The following is a 21942-nucleotide window of genomic DNA, read 5'->3' as shown; positions in this document are numbered from 1 at the left end:
TAGGGAGCTTGTGTAGGTTTTTTATAAATGGGGACTGGAAATGTGAGAAGTCAAATATATCTTTATTGTAAATTCTGCTGATGAGTTGTGGCTGAAAGACAACGTCATATCGCCCTGGGCCAGAAGGAAAGAACACCAGCTGGTATATGGTCTGGTGAACTGGCATCTAACATTTTATGGATGCTGTATGGTGGTAATATTGGTCTTGGTCATTGTGTAATGAATTTTATTCAGTAATAGCATTGATTGGTGCTGAGGTGCTCATTAATACCAATTATCTTTAGGTTGCACCTCCATAGGTGCAGACAGTTACCTAAGTTTGGTGCCCCCTCAGATGTGTTTTGTCCCCCCGTGCTGAATCCCTAGCTACACCCACCTTCCGTACAAATTGTGTGCACTTCACGCTTGGTATGCATAAGGCTTGTTGAAATATGTTCTGGTTGCAACTTTTTCCATATTGTGTTCAATAGTAAAAAAAAAGTTAAGCTACAACATGCTTGTGAAACTTAACATGCAGTAGAACACGCAAGCTGCTACAGATATACATGTAGATCTATGAATGTAGAACACGCAAGCTGCTACAGATATACATGTAGATCTATGAATGTTGACAAATATATGACTGGGTTCACACGGAACATATGTGTATTCTGCACATGCATCTTCAAAAGCTTCAGTGTGTAATTGAATTATTCGCTCATTGTAAATTGATCTTTGGTTGCTTTATGTGAATATAAAAATGAAATCCACCTCTACATTTGCCAGCGTATCTGGTGAGTTCCTTTAAAAATCAAAGTATAGAAAAGCTCTTTGATAAATCATACATAAAACATTATGAGCTTTATTGCAACAGATCATCCATCAAAGTTTTCAAAGAATAAGTTGCAATAAATGAGGTTTTCAAAGAAAAAGGTAACGTAAATGAAGAAAATATGTGAGTTTCATTTTATCTCCCAGCATACTGCTAAATCCACAATCACGCTATTTATTAAAGCGAGCCATACAATGGAAACATCATGGAAATACAGTATGTCAAACACTGGCAGATCTACAGGGGAGTTCATTTACTGTAATCCTGAGAAAAAGAACATTTTATTTTGCATACACTTCTTTTTACAGTTTGATCAGGTATTGGAGAGTTTTACATTTCCTATAGCAATTTACAGGAATCTTAGCTAAAGATTTAAGAAAGCCTCCAGCAAGGAAGCATTGTAATTAGATGTAAATGTATTTACACCAAAGCTCTAGCATTAATGCATTGGAACTATAGATGAGCGGATCGAACTGCGGAGCACTGAGTTCAAGTCGAATTTCTTGAAAATCATGGTTTCATGCAAATTCAAAACTCTGTGAATTGAATTTGTGATGATGGGCAAAAAAAATGCTTGCCCATAATGCCCTTCAACAATCACATCACATACTCTAGGCCAGCCAATCAATGAGTCTATCACAGCTAGTATAAAAAGGGTTGGCCAAGAAATGCCATATATGCCTGTACTGTGTAGGGATAGGAGCTCAGAGCACACAGAATCGGGATAGATTGTGACCTAATGAGATTGTGGTGTACTACTTCTGTGCTGATATACCAGATTGAAAATAAAACTTATAGTCTCAGTCTGTGAATACTAATCTAAAGCTTCAAGTGATATATAGGGAACTGATGTAGCTGGGTCTTCACTCAGTATGACTCTGAAATGATTGTTCTGTGATATATTGCAGTAAGAGCACCTTAACACCTTTATCCCCCAAGCCTGTGGAAACCCCACACAAGTGACCACATTTTGGAAACTAAACCCTTCAAGGGATTTATCTAGATGTTCGATGAGCACCTTAAACCCCCAGGCACTTCACAGAAATTGATAACATTGAGCTGTGAAAATAAAAAATCAAAGTTTTTCCACAAAAATATTCCACAGTCAATATCCTAATGCAGCATCTAGATGATAGACATGGCAGGTTGTCACACAAATGCCATTCACCAGGATTGTGCGGTGATAAGGGATTGGCAGTGGTGTCTAACAAGGCTATATACGGGGGCTTACTAACAATGTCCTCCAGACCTGCCCAGCCTATATTTCTTTTAGGCTGTGGACCTACTATGAGTTTTATTACTGAGAGTAATTAATGCTCTGATAATCAGAGTATGCAAAAGGATTACATAATTGCTATTAAAGATGAGCAAATATATTTCTGTGGTATTTAATTCTACTCTAATTTTATAAAATTCTGCATTTTCTCAAATTGTGGGGATTTTTTTGCAGTTTGCTTCCATGTGAAATCAGGACAACAGCGGTCCTAGCTGCCATTTTGCTGAACCATAAACAGCCATCAAAAGGTTAAAAGGAAAAAAAAATCCTTAATCTCACCTTACTGCTCACCTCTCCAGCCACTTAGCTCCTCATTGTCACCCATCCAGTCCTCATGGCACCTTCTGATTGCCGCGCTGAGCTCTGAATCTCGACCTCTTCATGCTAGGCCAACACTTCTGGCTCGGATGAGACACAGGACAGTTTTGCGCATGTGCACACATGGTCACAGTTCACGTTATGACTTAATGACCTTGCGTCAAAAAGAGGCCAGAAGATTTAACGTTTTTGGGGCTTATCAGTAGAAGCAACTGGAACTAGATAGGTGATTTTGAGGAGAGAAGCGGTAAGCGGTAAAGTGAGTATAACTTTTTTTATTGTTTGCATCTTGCATTTAAAATGCTCTGGAGTCTGGAGAAATTCAATTTTCAAATAATACTGTAACTTCTCTGCGGATGAAATATCCCAGGAATATCCATATCCATATGAACGGGCAAATTTGAATTTTGCTTCATCCGCTCATTTCTAATCATTATATAATCAATGTAAAAATAAAAAGTTGCATTTTTCTGATTGTGGAAAATGCAAAATGCCAAATGAGCTTGACATGGGTTAGATATGGGTTAGGTGTGGATAAACCATATAATAATAATTTAATTAAAACAGAGCTTTCAACATACTTTGCATAAATTAATAGTCATGATTAAGAACCATACACATTCATCATATCAAAACACACAGGCCAGTGTCCTATACTCCAAGATGTCCTATTTTCAATGAGTGTGATTTTTATTTTTAGATATCTCAATAAACGTTATTGTTTAATTTTTTTTAGAACCTAAGTGCTAGATTTTTCACATCGATTTTTCCTGATCTGCATCCCTCCCTTACCAACCAGTATTCCACATCCTTGCACTCCTTATGGACTAATCACATTATGAGAGGTGATCTGAATATAGATTTTTTTCACTAATAAATCATCTTCTTTCCCCACTTATCAGCCACTTCTTCCTTTTCTGAACTTGTCATCCAGTGTGAAAAATCAGCTCAAGTTCATCTTGCTCAGAGGAGACAAATTGTAGTTGTCATGTGTCAGCCCCTTTTACTCTATGGATAGGGGAGATAGGAGGGTGAGGAGAACGGAAGGAAACAGAGAGAAAAATATCATGCAGAGCTCTCTAACAAGTGCTTTTCCTCACATCAGAGCTGGACTTAAATCCAGATACCTCAGCTCTGCTGTATAATGTCCTCCATGTTGCTGCAGTTTGTCTATGTACTAAATAGTGAATGAAAACTACAAATAGCGCTAATCAAATAATGTCACAGGACGCATTATTCTGAAAAGTTACTTGAAAGCACAGTTACTTTTTAATTACTCATCAGCCACATATTGTGACCAACTAAAACAGTCCCAATCTAAAGTGACCCCAATAAAATGTTACAGCTATAACAATCATTTGGAAAATAATATTTATTATAAAATGTACAGTACAATAATCATAATAATATAAACACAGTTTTCAGCAAAGTCTTTTAAAGACCAAATAATTTATAGAAATGAGACAGGGATTGCAGTAATTTTTGTCTCATGGTTACATTACTAAGATAAAACATATGCAAAAAGCAATAACCGCGGTCATATTTTTCTGTTGCATATTCATAAGTTCGTATTTCTCAAAGCCCATATGGGAGATGAGATGGGTGACTTTCAACTTGGCAGAACATTAGTTATTCAGTATGTGGATGCACACATAACAGTCGCTAAAGACAAACTCTAATGAAAAGGCCAATTGTTCCTAAAGGAAAACTTATGATGGAATAGGCCACTTGAAATTTTCACTATAATTTCCCTCTAAAGATAGTGGTATTGGTTCACTAAGAGGTAAAGGAAAACAAAACATCTTCAAACAAAGAGTAAAAGACATATAACTGGAGGATGTGAATGGTATTAATACTTCTTTGGTAGTAAGGTGCAGATCAAGTCAATGTGATACTGTATCATTCCGAAATACAAATGGTAAATAACGTGATTGATCTTCAAAAGCCTTAAAATCTGATATATTGTACACCTATGCCTTTGGTCTCATTAATAGTACTTGTGATTTCTGGTTTGTACGTATATTGTTATAGCACTTGATTAGATAATATAATCGAAGGATGTCTGAAGAATGAAGTGATACAGTATACTTTGCACTCGCATGGCAGTCGTGGGCTTTTATCTGGATAGTTGACCTCATTTGTCTTAATATACATGTATATAGGTTGTTTTCGTGTCACTGCCTAATATATTTTTAGCCGTGCATTTATAATAACCTGCATCTCTCTTTGAAGAATGTTGAATAACTAATGTCCCTTGAGGATGAAGAAATTTGTTCCCATACAAGCGAGACTGAGCTCCTGCCGTCAAGTGAGATTTATCCGGAAGCTCCCATGATATTTCAGCTTTTGGTATGCCGATTGACATACAGTTTAACTGAACGGAACTTCCTGGTCGAGCATAAATAACAGGTGCAGGGCTAGTAGTTATACGGGGAGGATAAGCAATGACTATCACTGGAACGTTCATTGTGGATGAACCATATTGTGTTTTTGCTTTACATTGATAACTTCCCCTGTCATATACAGTAGTGTCTCTTACAACAAGGGAACCATTTTGTAACAGAGAAATGCGACCTTTTACTTGTGGACCATCGATAACTATTCCATTAGGTAACGTCCAAGAGATCTGAGGCTTTGTTTCTCCTTGTGTGACACAGTGAAGCTGCAAAGTCTCCCCATTGATGATACTAACTAGATTATTGTAATTGTTACTTATTTGAGGTTTACGACCGATTTGCAAAGTGACCATTCTATCAGTGGATCCAGCGACATTTACAGCTCTGCATCGATATACTCCTCCATCTGGAACTGCTGTAGAACCAATGTGTAAAGTACCATCCTGACCATGGAAAATTCGGTGGAGATGATTGCCACTACTAATTTGTGTTCCATTTGGAAGAATCCATATTAAGTCTGGTTGTGGAATACCTGTAGCCGAACAGTTAAGCTTAGCAGATTGGCCCTCAGCCACAACAACATTTTCATTGTCACTGTTAAATTGAGGTTTCACTGCTGGTTCAGTCACAGTCAATTGTACAGTTAACTTTGCTTCCCCACCTTCATTCCTTCCAATGCATACTAACTGTACTGAATCTGTTTTCCGCAAAACTTTAATTTCAAGAGTCCCATTGCGATGAACTGTGATTCTGTTGCCATAGTAAGGAGCAGGAAGAATTACTCCTTCGGGAAAAGCCCACATGACACGAGGTGTTGGGATTCCTTCAGCTTTGCAGTCTAACAATAATCGGGTATTTTTCATGGCAGATTTTTGTATTGTCATTATAGCATTGGAATGACCATTGATCTTTGGAGGAAGAACATTTACATGAATAAGAGCCACTTTTTTATCCTCACCACCTTTGTTTTGTGCCAGGCATGTGTAGTTTCCACTATCAGAACGTTGAGTCTTTTGGATTAGCAGAGTCCCATCTTGGAAAATTTGATATTTTTCAGATGAAGCAGGTATGGGCCGATTTGCTGGTGACAGCCATGTTATTTTGGGAACAGGTTCACCTTTGACTTCACACGAAACAGAGACAACGTCGCCGTAGGACACATTGATCACTGAATAAGTTTTATTTTTAATAACTGCTTTTTCTGCCACTACTTTGACACTTACTCGCATCTCATCTTGTCCGATTTGGTTCACAGCGTAGCACGTATAATCACCTTCCTCTTTCATTCCTACCTCATTGAAATACAAGGTTCCATTATTAAAAACAACATATCTTCTTGACCGTGCTCCACTGTCATCTGATTGCATGGCATTGTTGACCATACTTCCATCTGGTAGACTCCATGAAATTTCAGGATTAGGAACACCAGTTGCGACACAATCAACCTTCAGATCTCCACCATATGTAACTTTGTGGTCCACATCATTTTTATGCTGAATTTTAGCAGCTTTCATCATGACATTCACTTTGAGCACCAAATAGTCATCTCCTAGCTTGTTTCGGGCCATGCACAAATAGTCTCCAGCATCTTTTTCCGTGACTGAATAGATGATTAATGTTCCATTCGAAAATGTCTTGATTCTTGAGTCAAAACTATTCAAGACAAAATAAAAATATATTATTAATATAAGTAACTAATATAGCAAATCTTTTCTTAGCCAAAAGCTGAGACAAATCAGCTTTTCATGCAAACACTGCTGCAGAGTAACATGGATAAGCAAGTTTGATTTTTATTATTGTTATTAAATTTATTGCTAGTGGGCTGCTCAGGTGGATGGAGGTGACTTTTATAAAAGATAATCATTGTCTTCCATTTTAATAGCAATGTTATGAAAAAAAATCAATGTGCTAAAACCAAATGTTTCTGATATAAAAAAATGTTTAAAGGTGGATGTAGGGAAAGAAGCGTATGTGTACTATACAGGCAGATCCTCAAGTACATACATAGATGCGGCCACTGCTCAGATTGATCCTTTCCTGTTATACAATAATCATTGTGAACACTTATAGCACTGTAAACTTAGCAACAAAGTATACAAAATGAAGTGAGCTCCATGTCAAAAAACAAAACTTTTACTGATGATGCTACACCTTGACACGAGATGATCTAGCTCTTGTTTGTCATCTTCTAACTACACATAGAAGAAAAAGGCTACACACATACATACTCTAGAAGAGAAAGGTGCCTTTATTTTCTATGTATGCAATAAAGATGACAAACAAGACCTAGATCATCCAAGTCAAGGTTGATCAATGTTAGTTTGGAGACTTATAGACAGTTTTGAAATTGCCATCCCTAAAAAGGCCATAGAATGCATATTAATGGGTGATTGTGTAGAGGAAATCAATCATGTCTAGGCAGGCATTAGGGGAAAGTATAGCGTATGCCACAATTTCAATAGTTTCTGCATGCTTAGGATTCATATACAGTTGAATTCAATGGTGACAAAGGGAGCCATGGGCTTGTAGTGGGGCTGTGGGGGCCATCATACTGTGTGGTGGGGATTATGCGGACATGATACCATGCAGTGGAGACTGTGGGGGAATCATACTATGTGGGGCTGTAGGGACTATCATACTGTGTAGGTAGAGTATCTGTGGAGGCAATTAAAATGTGTGGGGGCCATTATATTGTGTGGGAGGCTGTGGGTGCATCATATTGTGTTGAGAATAACTGGGTCCTCATAATGTGTGTGTGAGAACTGGGGGGGCATCATATTATGTGCTGAGGTCACTGTGGGGGCCTCATAATGTGTATGGGAGAAATGTGGGGATATCATACTGTCTGTGGGAGCACTGTGACAACATCATACATAGTTGGGGACACTGTGGCGGGATCATATTGTGTGTGTGGGGAGCGGTGGGGGAATTCACTGTGGTGGTATCATACTCTATGAGAAAGGGGTTTTTATGGGGGTGTCATACTCTCTGAGGACCGTGAAAGGGGAATTATAGTGGTAGTAGTCATGAGAGCATTAAAGACTTCAATAGTGGTAAAATTACTGTGTAAGTGCTGCAAAGCATGTCCTTCTCCTTGTCTTTAAAATGTGTGAGGTATGCCCTTTTGTGCACAGTGCCTATACACTGTGACCTTGGCAACTCCCTGAATATTTTTTTTGGGGGGGTGGGTAGATGTGCTCAATTAGGACTTTTGCTATGGCCCCATGACTTTTATGTACAGCCTTGTGTAAGTAGTGTAGAACACCTGAACACTTTAAACACATTAACACATTTTTGGGCTGATTGGGAAATCAGGGGCATTATAGAAATGCAGGAAAAAATGGAATAGCTGCATGATAGTGATTTTGGAGGTTTAATGCATGTAACGTATTCCCTTTAAAAATTATAAACAATGCCAATCTATTTTGTTTTTTTTTAAATAGAAAACCACAGCTTACTAAACTACTTGTGACGAGCCCGTAGATTAGAAAGATTCGGGCAGTCCACACATTATTCTGCATGCTTATGTTCTAAAATAACAATGCAGTGTAAGCAGCTTGCACAAGATTGTGCAGCTATGAGGGTGAGGAGCCGGCTGTTAGACACAGGCATACTCCCCAGAGAGAAGGTAAAAAACTATTATTATCCTGTTTACATTCTGGATCTTTGTATACACAATGCTGTGTGTACAGATTAGGAAGAACTAACAGTGCTTCATCGTCCAGATCCAGTAGTTATGTGATTTTTATTTGCAGGGAGAGAACAGGAGCTGTTGGGTTCTAAGAGACCCAGTCAGCTCTGCTATGGAGCTATGAGGCTAAATTTCCTCTGTAACTGAAGCTAATACACCAGCTTCAGTTACAGGGGAAATCATCAATAAAAATAATTTATTAATATATTAAAAGGCTTCCCAAAGGTCTTTTAAGACCTCCCCGAGTTGGGATGAGTCACAGTTTCTGAAACTAATGAAAAAATAAATATAGAAAAAAAAGCATAAATAAATAAATAAAACAAAACTAAAAATTCAGTACTGTCAGTCAAAATTGTCGTTTCCAGATCAACCCTTATTGAAAAAAATATGTCCAATGTGTAAAAGAAATTTCTACAGAAATAAGAACACAATTGCAAATAGGGGTTTTTTTGCGGTCCATTAAAAAAAAATTTAAAAATAGATTCACATTTCCTACTTTCTTCTTTACATTTCTTCCCAATATAAGCAATAACAATAAAAAAGACTATAAAAATGCTATAAAAACAAAGTCCCATGTATCACGAAAAAAAAGAGGCAAACATTATATCTGAATGTCCAAAAGAGAAATATTTCTTAAAGCTATTAAAAGCACTTGTACAATAAATCCCGAAAACGTGCCTGGTCAGGAATGGTGGAAAATGGTTTGGTCCTGACCTGGTTAAATACAACATGTCATATATCTCAGTACACATACTTACAGTGGCATGTAAAAGTTTGGGCACCCCTGGTCAAAATGACTGTAATTGTCAACAGTTAAACAAGTTGAATATTAAATGATCTCTAAGGTAGAGATGACACATTTCCTTTGTATTTTAGGCAAAAAATATATATACTTTCATCTTTTACATTTTAAAAACTACAAAAGTGAAAATGGGCCAATGCAAAAGTTGGTGCACCCTGCATGGTTAGTACCTTGTAGCACCCCTTTCGCAAGTAATACAGCTTGTAAACGCTTTTGTAGCCAGGCAAGAGTCTTTCAATTCTGGTTTGCGGGATTTTCATCTATTCTTTCTGGAAAAATTCTTCCTGTTCTGTGAGACTCCTGGGTTATCTTGCATGCACTCCTATTTTGAGGTCTAGCCACAGATTTTCAATGATGTTCAGATCAGGGGACTGTGAGAGCCATTGTAAACCCTTCAACTTGCACCTTTTGAGGTAGTCTATTGTGGATTTTGATGTATGTTTAGGATCATTATTCATTTGTAGAAGCCACCCTATTTTCAACTTCAGCTTTTTTACAGGTGGTGTTATGTTTGCATCAGAATTTGTTGAAATTTCAATGAATCCATTCTTCCCTCTACCCATGAAATGTTCCCTGTGTTATTGGCTGCAACACAACCCTAAAGCATGATTGATCCACCCCCATGCTTAAAGGTTGGTGAGATGTTCTCTTCCTGAAATTGTGCCCTTTTTTCTTCACACATACCTTTGATCATTGTGGCCAAAGAGTTATATTTTAAGTCCACAGGACTTGTTTCCAAAATGCATAAGGTTTGTTTAGATGTTCTTTTGCTTATTTCTGATGCTGAATTTTATGGTGACGATGCAGGAGAGGTTTTCTTCTGATGACTCTTCCATGAAGGCCATATTTGTGCAGATGTCTTGTCTCTGAACAGTAGAACAATGTACCACAACTCCAAAGTCTACTAAATCTTTCTGAAGGTCTTTTGCAGTTAAGCTGGGGTTCTGATTTGTCTCTCAAGCAATCCTACGAGCAGCTCTCACTGAAATTTTGCTTGATCTTCCAGACCTTATCTTGACCTTCACTGTTCCTGTGAACTGCCATTTTCTAATGATATTTTGAACTGAGGAAAGGGCAACTTGAAAATGCTTCGCTATCTTTTTATAGCATTCTTTTACTTTATGGGCCTTCACCATTTTCATTTTTAGAGTGCTAGGCAGCAGCTTGGAAGACCCCATGCCTGCTGTTTTAGGTACAAGGCTAGTGGAGGTTGGGATTTCAGAAAGCTGGGAAATTTGCATCACCTGGCCTTTCCTAACGATGATAGTGAACTAGCCATTACCTTACAGTCTAATTAAGGTCTGAAACCTTGGTCAAAGTTTTGCATCAGCACATTTTCCGTTGTATAATTTTTAAAATGTAAAAAATGACAATAGATTTTTTTTTGCCTAAAATACAAAAGAAATGTATCATATTTAACTTTAGACCTTTTAGAGATCATTTCATCTTCAACTTGCTTAACTGTTCACATTAACAGTAATTTTGACCAGGGCTCCCCAAACTTTTACATGCCATTGGTAAATGAAAAGTTCACATCCAAGGGCACATCATCTTTTCTACAGCAGAGTCGCTGTCCTTAACCATCTGCTTTTCAGGAAATTGTAACAAAGCTGTTGCAGTTCCTTCCCAGCAGGTATCATGTAGTGTCACTAAGCAAGGAATCACTATAGCTCTTTTAAAGCACCACTCCAGTGTTTTCTTTTATTGCACAGCTGGAGTGGTGCTTTATATGTAAGTCCCCTGCCCCCTGTTATATACTCATCTTCTGCTGCCTTCATCGGTTTCCCTGCCGCTCCAGTCTTTCTCCTGTGAAAAGTGACTTACCAGCACGCTCCAGTGTGCTGGCGCGTGTCAGAGGTCACTTTACAATACAAGTCTATGAGAGCCTCATTCTCGCTCTCATAGACTTGTATTAAAAGCTTGTGAGCAGAGCTTCTGACTTCCATCTGTCAGAAGCTATGCTCACAAGATGGTGCTGCAGGATCAGAGCAGTGCTGAAAACCGGGGAATATACCGGAAGGTGAGTATATCACCAGGGGGGCAGGGGGCTTACACTTAAGGCACCAATCCAGCACTGAAAAAAAAAGCTGGAGTGGTGCTTTAAGAATTAGTGGTCGAAGTGGGTTTGCAGTTTTTGGACTCCCAAAGTAAATTAGGCATATCTAAGCAATATGCTGCCCCAAATATTGGCATAGTGGAATCATATTTTGATTTTAGCAGTTCCAATGACTGATTTCATCTATTCAATACTAGGGTAACTGCATGAAATGTTTTAGCATATATTTTTACATTGTTGAGTGTATAGATTGTTAATAAAATTACTAAAGTGAAAAGAGTGTCTCTATGTCTTATTTCATAAATTAGTTTGTGAGAAGTGATTTGGGATGGAATCGGCCCAATTAAGTTTAGGTGATAAAGATTATTTTAACAGTCAACTCTTCAGTGGCCAAGCTTTTAGATGACCATACAAAACTGCAGTAAACAAAAATGGTCTTCTAGAGGCTGAAGAATGGTCTTCTCAAATAATACAATATGCATAGGATAAAAAAAAATTGAAAATGTCTCGATAAGTGCTGGTCTTCTTCAGGGACCTTGATAACATTTCTCTGAAGATATGTTTGAGGATCTATATTTAAAAATATAATTTACATTTATTGATATAACCATTGTACCAGAGTCACTACAAATTGCAATATTGTGCGTTCCCTATTAAAAAAATATATGATTACATCCTACCTGAAAAATGAGTCCACCAGACGTTTAGAAGGAAGCCTCCACATTATTCTTGGCCATGGATCACCAGCTGCACTACAGTCTAAGCGTAGAGTCCCTCCATATGAAACATCTGTTTTTTGTGGAGAACTTGCAGTAATCTTTGCATTTGATGAAAATTTCCTTACATCTAGATGCACTATTCTCCTGGCAGCGCCTACGATGTTTGCTGCTATGCACTCATATTTCCCGATGTCTCTTGGTGAGCTGTTACGTATATAGAGTGTTCCATTTGGAAATACAAATAAGTTTCCATTTGCATACTGAGAAGGACGGACCTGTGTACCGTCTAGAAGCATCCACCGAATGGTGGGTGGAGGAGCACCTTTTGCTGAGCAATGAATATAAATGCTATGGCTCTGTGGCAATGAAATATTTTCCACTTTTTCCTGCTGAATTATGGGAGGCAAGGGTGATACTTGAAGCTTGATAGTTAAACTGTCTGCTCCGGCCACATTGCTAGCAACACACATGTAGATCCCTCTGTCAGGAAATGTCGCATCTTTAATGGATAAACTTCCATTAGCAAGCAGCATCACGCGAGATTCTGTAATGGAAACCATACGTAGTATTTTTCTATCTGGCAATATCCAAGAAATATGTGGAGGCGGTATACCAGTAGTGTTACAGTCCATTGCAATTGTATCTCCAAGATATACCAAAAGATCCTTGAAACGAGGTAGTATTATTTTCGGTTTCTGAGCCACAACCGACAAAGTAACAGTCATCTTATCAGTACCATGTTTGTTCTGTGCAGTACACATATATTGTCCATGGTCCTGAAGTTGCAGATTCTGTATATGCAAAGTCCCATTATCTAACACTTCAAACCGTTGTATCTTATTTTTTGAAGACATTATTGCACCTGAAAAAGTAAAAAGAAAAAAAATACTGTAAGCAAAAATAATACTGTTTAATAATTCTGATAAAACTGTAACTCGCATCATTTTAATGGATGTAATGTAAAAGTACATTTTCTCTGCCATGGTAGTTACAGAAGAAATTTTAGGCTTCTTTCAATGTTCTTTAAAGTTTCACTCCAGGGTTTTTCTTAATTTCACTATCGGATAAGTATCAGTTATACACAGTATGCTCTCTGTGTGTAGTAAAATACTTACCAGTCACCACCTTCTTTTGTACCCAGCACCACGCTGGTCCTCTTCTGCATCACATACCCGGAGTTGTGACTGGCCAGATTATTCCACTGTTTTCTGGAAGGACCGGAAGTCACTATTCAACATAAGCATATGAGGCTCAGAATGAGGCTCTCATAGACTTATGATAGGTGAGATTGTAACCATCAGCAGTGACTTTTGGCTAACCAGAGCCGCACTCACAAAATAGCGGAGAGGGATCAGAGACAGTTGAAGATAGCGACTGTTAAGTATTTTATTTCATACAGGGAGCATAAACTACTGATACATATCTGGTGGTGAAATTTAAAACTCTGGAATGGTACTTTAACTATACTAGCCGATCAATGAAGTATAGTCTGATGAAGAAGTATGTACAGAAATAATATGTGCAGAATTCATTAAGAGGTGCACGCCACTTAGTGAATTTGGCACATCTTATCAGTTGCGTTCAACTCCATGCAACCCGCCAGAAACTGGAGTAACATTTTTGGTGTAAGATACACTATCATTTTTGATGAATTTGCCATGCCTTATCCTGTCCCAACTCATCCCCAGCCATGCTCTCTTTGCCAAAAGTCTCAACTTTTTTGTTCAACTTTGCTTTTCTAAGCATTTTATGCCATAATTCTGCAGTAAACACTTTGATGAATCGAATCCTCTGTTTGTTTGAATCTTTTTTCACCTTTTTTCATCTTTTTAAGATTCACTAAAATAGGAGTGTTGCAGCATAATTCAAAGAACTTTTCCCACAGGCATTGGTTGGCTCAGGAGAGACAGTGTTGGCTATTACAATAATTCATATTTATTAAGTAAGAATATGACACAAACACTATGAAAAAACTTTTTTTTCTTGGGACATATTTGAGATGAAAGATATATTTTCTATATTTTAACTGATGCACAAAATTGCTGTTTTTTTACTTAATTATCCTTTACAGTTGACTCAAAACAATCGTTTTTCTTATTTTCTTTTTGCTTCCTTAATACTTCAACAAACAGGATGGTTTGGCTTGACTTTTTATTTAAGAAGGCAAACTGTGAACTTCCATTCGCTCAGCACCAGAATGCAACCTTTCAAACCCTGAAGGTCTCAAAGTTGGAAAAAAACCCTTAGGATTTGGAATGTTGCATCATGCTTCTGGGTGACTACTGGGTCACAGTTACTTTTTTTGATGAGCTGAGTTCTTCATGTTCTAACTGTTAAAGGAGCCCGTTGAACCCAAACTTTGTGGCTGTGAAGACCCCAATTCCATTTTGTTTTGTATGTACAGTACAGACCAAAAGTTTGGACACACCTTCTCATTTAAAGATTTTTCTGTATTTTCATGACTATGAAAATTGTACATTCAGACTGAATGCATCAAAACTATGAATTAACACATGTGGAATTATATACTTAACAAAAAAGTGTGAAACAACTGAAAATATGTCTTATATTCTAGGTTCTTCAAAGTAGCCACCTTTTGTTTTGATGACTGCTTTGCACACTCTTGGCATTCTATTGATGAGCTTCAAGAGGTAGTCACTCAAAATGGTCTTCCAACAATTTGAAGGAGTTCCCAGAGATGCTTAGCACTTGTTGGCCCTTTTGCCTTCACTCTGCGGTCCAGCTCACCCCAAACCATCTCAATTGGGTTAAGGTCTTGTGACTGTGGAGGCCAGGTCATCTGGCGTAGCACCCCATCACTCTCCTTCTTGGTCAAATAGCCCTTACACAGCCTGGAGGTGTGTTTGGGTTCATTGTCCTGTTGAAAAATAAATGATGGTACAACTAAACGCACATCGGATGGAATAGCATGCCGCTGCAAGATGTTGTGGTAGCCATGCTGGTTCAGTATGCCATCAATTTTGAATAAATCCCCAACAGTGTCACCAGGAAAGCACCCCCACACCATCACACCTCCTCCTCCATGCTTCATGGTGGGAACCAGGCATGTAGAGTCCATCCGTTCACCTTTTCTGCGTTGCACAAAGACACGGTGGTTGGAACCAAAGATCTCAAATTTGGACTCATCAGACCAAAGCACAGATTTCCACTGGTCTAATGTCCATTCCTTGTGTTCTTTAGCCCAAACAAGTCTCTTCTGCTTGTTGCCTGCCTTAGCTGTGGTTTTCTAGCAGCAATTTTACCATGAAGGCCTGCTGCACAAAGTCTCCTCTTAACAGTTGTTGTAGAGATGTGTCTGCTGCTAGAACTCTGTGTGGCATTGACCTGGTCTCTAATCTGACCTGCTGTTAACCTGCGATTTCTGATGCTGGTGACTCGGATAAACATATCCTCAGAAGCAGAGGTGACTCTTGATCTTCCTTTCCTGGGGCGGTCCTCATGTGAGCCAGTTTCTTTGTAGAGCTTGATGGTTTTTGCAACTGCACTTGGGGACACTTTCAAAGTTTTCCCAATTTTTCAGACTGACTGACCTTCATTTCTTAAAGTACTGATGGCCACTCCTTTTTCTTTACTTAGCTGCTTTTTTCTTGCCATAATACAAATTCTAACAGTATATTCAGTATGACTATCAGCTGTGTATCCACCAGACTTCTGCACAACACAACTGATGGTCCCAACCCCATTTATAAGGCAAGAAATCACACTTATTAAACCTGACTGGGCACACCTGTGAAGTGAAAACCATTTTCGGTGACTACCTCTTGAAGCTCATCAAGAGAATGCCAAAGGTGTGCAAAGCAGTCATCAAAGCAAAAGGTGGCTACTTTGAAGAACCTAGAATATAAGACATATTTTCAGCTGTTTCACACTTTTTTGTTAAGTATATAATCCCACATGTGTTAATTCATAGTTTTGATGCCTTCAGTGTGAATGCACAATTTTCATAGTCATGAAAATACAGAAAAATCTTTAAATGAGAAGGTGTGTCCAAACTTTTGGTCTGTACTGTATATTCAATGAAAACCCAGCACAGTCTGGTTTAGGAAAACACACTAATGCATGTTCATCTAAAACTCTCTCCAGCTGAAAACGGCTACTTGGAGTTCCTTGTTCTTATAAAACACCACACCACCTATTAGGACATAAATAAAAGGAGTTGTTTTGGGATAGCATTTAATTATCGTTATCATTTTAAAAAAATATTCGAGCAATTTGGATAAGAATGATCAAAAATGATACAAGGTCTTCACGATACAGATATACAAGGTATACAAGATGCATTATTTTTTTTTTCTCTTTTGTGTTTATGTATAAAAGGAATCTATCATTCATCAGAATATGACCTCCTGTTGAAATCATGTTTTATGTGAAAATCATTTTTGTTAATGTTGATAATGTTTTTTTCTATCTTTCGATTTATGAAGAATAATTAGAATGCTTGCACTTTTTACACTGGCCACGGGGACTATTTTAGACTCATACTTTCAGTTCTGTACACAAGACTTTTCAGAAGTCTCATTACCATCAAACATGGTTACAATGAAAAGTAACACCTCTATACACAGGGTCTACCATTCAGCAGGTGAAATCTCTGCTCATCCTGTCACTTTTCCGCTTCACAATGATCTTAGCATACGCCCATTAGATGCCTCACTACAAAATATAGGGTCTGGGTAAGTCTACTGTTGCTAATGTTCATGTGCATTTCCTGAAAGAATAGGAAGCGTGAGCCTAGAATAGCCCATTGTGGTCAGTGTAATTTTTTTTTAATACGGATCATATATATAAAATATAGCAAAAATCTTTAAAACATACATAACACATAAAAATCTCATGTAATAGTATGCCATTTTTTGATGAAACTTTCTCTTTAAAGACTCATTGAATGTATTACCTGTAGCAAGTTTTGTCCATGTAATGAGTGGTTTAGGTTCTCCATTAGTTTTGCATGGAAAAACAGCATCCAATCCAAATGGAACAGATACAAGCTGGTATCCAGTGGTCACAATATTGGGTTTGCTCTCTTGGACTTTGTTGATTTGCTGTGTTGATTCTACTTTATTGGAGGTAAGACGAGGTCTTTGATTTGCATTAAAGTAATGCCACAATGGCTGGGTTGTAGAACTAGTCTGAGATGTTCGACTTTGCACAAAGGAAGCTGGGGTTGTAGTAGATGCGGTTGTGGTAAAAGTTCGGGTAACTAGTGGAGCAGGGGAAGTAGTAGTTTTTATTGCACTTGTTACTGTCGTCCAGATTTTATTATTTGCATTGACTGGGGCTAAATTAGTTGGGGGAATAGGCTTAGCTGTAACAGTAAACTGAAAAAGCCTAGTTCTATTAAAACGATATGGGATTCTTGGGTTGATGTTATATGGATTTCCATAAAAAGGGATTCGTACTGAGGTACCTTTATTATCCGTTATAAAGTTATTTCCATATGGTCTGTAATAGGGTGTTATTCTCTGTCCCTGATTAAATTTATTTGGTGTCACTGGTCTTGGTCTGTATATTGGAATAACTGTAGTCATGGTTGTTACTGGAGTAGTTGTGGACATATGTGGAGTGATCTGTTTCTTTTCTGGGACATTTTGCATTGTATGTGCAGTATAAGCTGTTATTTCAGGTTTATTGGTTATTATAATAGGCTGATTTGTAACATAGTAGCGTACAGGTACATTGGTTCCAATGTGAGGTGGTCTAATATTTCCTCTGGCTGGGTTATAGTATGGGGGAACTATTCCAAGGTGGTAGTTGTTCACTACTCGAGGTTGATAACGATATTTTGGGTTATAAGGCAGACTGTTGTTCGATTTTACACCATAGGTGTCTTTAAATTGTTCCTGTTTAGATTGCACAAACACTTTATTCTGGTTGGAAGAATAGGAATCTAGTTCATTTATCTTTGAAGGAAGAGTGCTTGATTGGAATAATTTAGTACCCTTGGTTGGTGAAATTGGATGTATAGTTTCTTGATATTTGGTCTTAGGAACTAAAGGCTGTATTGGTAAATGCTGTATGTTTGGAGAAGTCACGTAGAAATGTGTAGTCGGGACAATAACATTTTTTGTAACTGGATGAGCTGTCACATATTTGCCAGGGTTGGGTGTTACATTCTGCCTAAATGGCTGACTAAATGTCACTGTATTTGAATGATAATTGTGGAACGTTCTTTGATAATATTTGTCTTTAGTAAGAGCAGTTGATGTTTTTTGAGTTGGTTGAACTGTTTTTGACTGCCTAAATGTATCTTTTGGGGTAATAATTGCATATTTCATGGGACTGTGGGTTTTAACAGGATGATTGGGTAATGTTGGGGGCTCTTTTGTAAGAAGCACTGGAGATTCTGTTATAAAGGAATGTACAGATTCTGTAAGTTCTATTTCAGTATCTTCTGAAATATCAGTTTCATCTGTTGCAGGTTGCCAATATTGATGTGAATTCGTCCTTGGTGATTTTGTTGTGGTGCTCTTTGTATGTGGTATATCAATAGTTTGAATGTCATTTTCTTTTTCTGATTCATCAACAGATTTTAATATGTATAATTCTTTGGTATCTTTTATATCTACAGAGTCCAAAGTCTCCTTTGCTATAACTGGGGGAGCAAGTGGAATTTCCACCACGGTGGCAGGTGTTTGCGTTGTATATGACACTTTTGCTGTGGGAGTAAAAGATACAATCTGTTTATCCTTTTCTGATGATGAAAGCATTACGCGAGTTGACTGAAGATATGTTGGGTGAGTAGTTACCCTAGGCCTATGCACAATATTATCTTGATTTGACAAAACTCTTGTGCTCTTTTCCTGTTCAGGTATTGTTTTTTTCGTAGTTACCAAATTTAAATAACTTTGTGCAGAAGACACTGTGGAATGAGTTTGGTTTTGGCGGTGTCGGAATCTGTTTGGTCGGAACTTTCGTCTCCCATTGTTTCTTCTCCTAGAATACTGAATATTGGCATTTGTTGTAAAGGCTGTTGTAGTTGTTTGTTGTGTAGTAATCAGCATAGCTCTACTAGTTGTTCCTGGGATTGTTACAAAAGTGTGTGGACTTGTTGTAATCCATAAATGTTGCTTTGTTTCTATTGAAGATTCTGGATAATTTGCACTTTCAGTAGTAGATACTTTTTCAAGAGGTACAGATGTGATTGGAACAGATAACATGACATCTGAATCAGGAGTAATTGCAAGAGGAGGTGATGTTGTAGAAGTAATGCCATTTGATTTAGGTATAATACTATCTAGGGCTTTAGAGACTATCTGATCATACTGGGGAATAGTAGATTCAGATGGAAATGGAGGAGCCATGGCATTGTCCACTTGTAAATAAACATTATCAGCATTTTCATTAATTTTATGATTCAATATTTCATTTGCATTATGTTGTGTGGTATCATAGCTTGGTGTAGTAGCCATTGTAATATCTTCTGTTTCATCAATTTCAGTAATAGGCATAGTAGTAATGATGTTAGTTGAGATTGAAGTAGGGTCTTCAACCAGAAAGTTTTCTTGTTGTTCTGGAATATAATCAGTTTGAAAAGTCTCAGCTTCAATGCCATTTGTTGGATCGGCACTTTCTATACCTGTATCATCTTCAGTGAAAACTTTAAAATCTTCCTCATCTGTAGAATAAATGGAATCTTCTATATTTAGATTTTCAATAGTTGATATTATAGGACTTGCACTTAAAGTATTGACTATGATAGAAGATTCTGTTGTTATTTCCTCTTGCATCTCCTCTACAAATGGAACGTCACTATAATCATCCACATCCTCCTTAGATGCTACCAAATCATTGTCTACCTGTGTTGTTAGGTCCTGATATTGTGTTTTGGTCACTTTTGGAGATGAAGTTATATATAAGATATCATCATCTGCTGACGCTTCCTCTTCGTTATTTGCTTCTTCTGTAATTGTATACAGTGGTTCAGATATCAAAGGAGTTGTGTCTTCATGTTTGTAGGATGGGATAGTTACAGTTCTTGGGGTGGTTAGAAGAGGAACATCAGTAGTTTTCAGATTTCTCCCTCTAACTTTAGCTAAAATAGTGGCCCATTTCTTGGGATCAATCTGCTTATTACCCCCTATTATTCTTCTTCTGGATTCAAACTTTCGTCGGCCTTCTGCTATATTGCTGTCTTCATCTGTATCTGTATTTTTCCATGAATTAATCTTTTTCCTGTCTTTTCTGGCATTTTTGCCTTGAACTCTAGAACTTTTATCTTTTCCAGATTGTATTCTGTCTTGAACATTGTATTTCTTTGTTTCTTCTTCTACATCTCTCTCACCAGATCCCCTATCATCATCTATCAGATCATATGTGGGCTTTGAAGAAACCTTTACCACAGGACGTTTCTTTATTATAGTTACTCTATTTAACTGCTCGGAGAACTTTCTTATGATTGCTACCTGCACACTGTAGTAATCTACTCCATATTGATTTAGAGCTATACACCTATAAAGGCCACTATTGGTAAGTTTTGCAGTTGAAATTAGCAATGATCCATTAATTGATAAATATACACCTGTTTTATTTGTCCCTGAATTAATAATAATATTGTTTGGCAAAATCCAATTCACCTCGGCATTGGGATTTGCCACTGCATTACATGGTAGAGTCACAGGTTCTCCAACACTTTTAGTGACCACTTTAATGTTGCTTTCAGATATCTCATTTGATGGAGGCTGCACCACTACTCTTACAGCCAAGGTGTCAACCTCATGCTTTACGTGTGCAATACAATGATAGACTCCAGAATCTTGTAAATCCACTTTTTTTATCATTAACTGTCCACTTGGTGATATAGAATACCTGCTATCTCGATCAATATATGGAGCTTTTAACGTTGTCCCATCTGGGAAACTCCATTCTATAGTAGGTGTTTCAGAAGACTTTACATGGCAGGTCATTTGGCAGACACTTCCTTTAATGACACTATATGATGTTTTGGTGTTTTCATTCCTAATTATCATGACCCAGCTATTCTTTGGATATTGAATCTCTTTTGTGTGAATTGACTGGGAGAACTGTGTGGAGAAAGACAGGGTAACTTTCTTGGCTGTGCTCTTTCTTCTATTCAGCTGAATCTTGATGGCAGTTTGCATCACCCATTCAGGTTCAGCTGATATGACAGCTCGAACTCCCGTGTAATAATACGAATCATGATCCAGATTCTGTTTATATCTGTATGTTAGTTTAGAGCTGTCTGAAAACTGGAGTTCTCTTTCCAACTTCACAGGAACCTCACTGTAGTAGGCTATTAGTTTCCATAATTTCTCATAGTTTTCCCGAGTCATTGGACATTCGAAATCTAAAGTAAAGGTTGCATTAACATCAATTTCTTCTTGATGAAGTTGGCTCCATTGAATTTTGCTATAGTCTTCAGTTTTCTTCACTTGACAATCCAAATTAACTAGGTTTCCATGCTCATCGGTCATATTTAAAATAATTTGACCCACAAAATCTTTATTTGACTCTAACAATTGAAATTCGGTGTCATCATCTTCAGAGTTCTCATCAGTGCTGTTTATCCTTAATGGTGAAGAAATAGTAGGCCGAGTACAGGACATATCTTTCATACTCTGAATTTCTTGGTTTTGTAGATGTCTTGGGCTAGAACACATAGCACACAGTTGTCCGTTTTCATATGATCTGTCTTTCTTGCATTTTAACACACCTAGGAGAATATGAAAAAGAATACATTTTTTTTTATTATAAAACATTTGTTACAATTAAAAACATAAAACAATATTTATTGTACAATTAGATCTATTGTGATGAAAGCAATCATTGCAGGCTGCAGGCGAATCAGTAAATGACTTTATGGTAACAAAAATTTTACCTGAAAACTCATGCACT

The 21942-nt window shown here is 37.6% G+C and overlaps 1 protein-coding gene across 1 annotated transcript in view; it reads right to left on the bottom strand.

Annotated features, from left to right (window-relative positions):
* Positions 1–3818: 3818 nt before the first annotated feature.
* The window catches only part of MXRA5 (matrix remodeling associated 5), a 108189-nt gene continuing 90065 nt past the window's right edge, over positions 3819–21942 (bottom strand). Inside the window, exons 5-7 of the mRNA XM_073667347.1 lie at positions 16985–21760; positions 12031–12931; positions 3819–6454 (exon numbers count right to left, since the gene is read on the bottom strand). Coding sequence (XP_073523448.1) covers positions 4549–6454; positions 12031–12931; positions 16985–21760 — 7583 coding nt within the window. The 3' untranslated portion in view covers positions 3819–4548. The remainder of the gene's footprint in view (positions 6455–12030; positions 12932–16984; positions 21761–21942) is intronic.

Source organism: Phyllobates terribilis, unplaced genomic scaffold (assembly GCF_046119375.1).
Source record: "Phyllobates terribilis strain yellow unplaced genomic scaffold, ASM4611937v1 Scaffold_2__4_contigs__length_985480577, whole genome shotgun sequence".
NCBI classification, from domain to species: domain Eukaryota; kingdom Metazoa; phylum Chordata; class Amphibia; order Anura; family Dendrobatidae; genus Phyllobates; species Phyllobates terribilis.
Note: the sequence above shows the minus strand (reverse complement) of the source record. Positions and strands in the feature narration are given on the sequence as shown.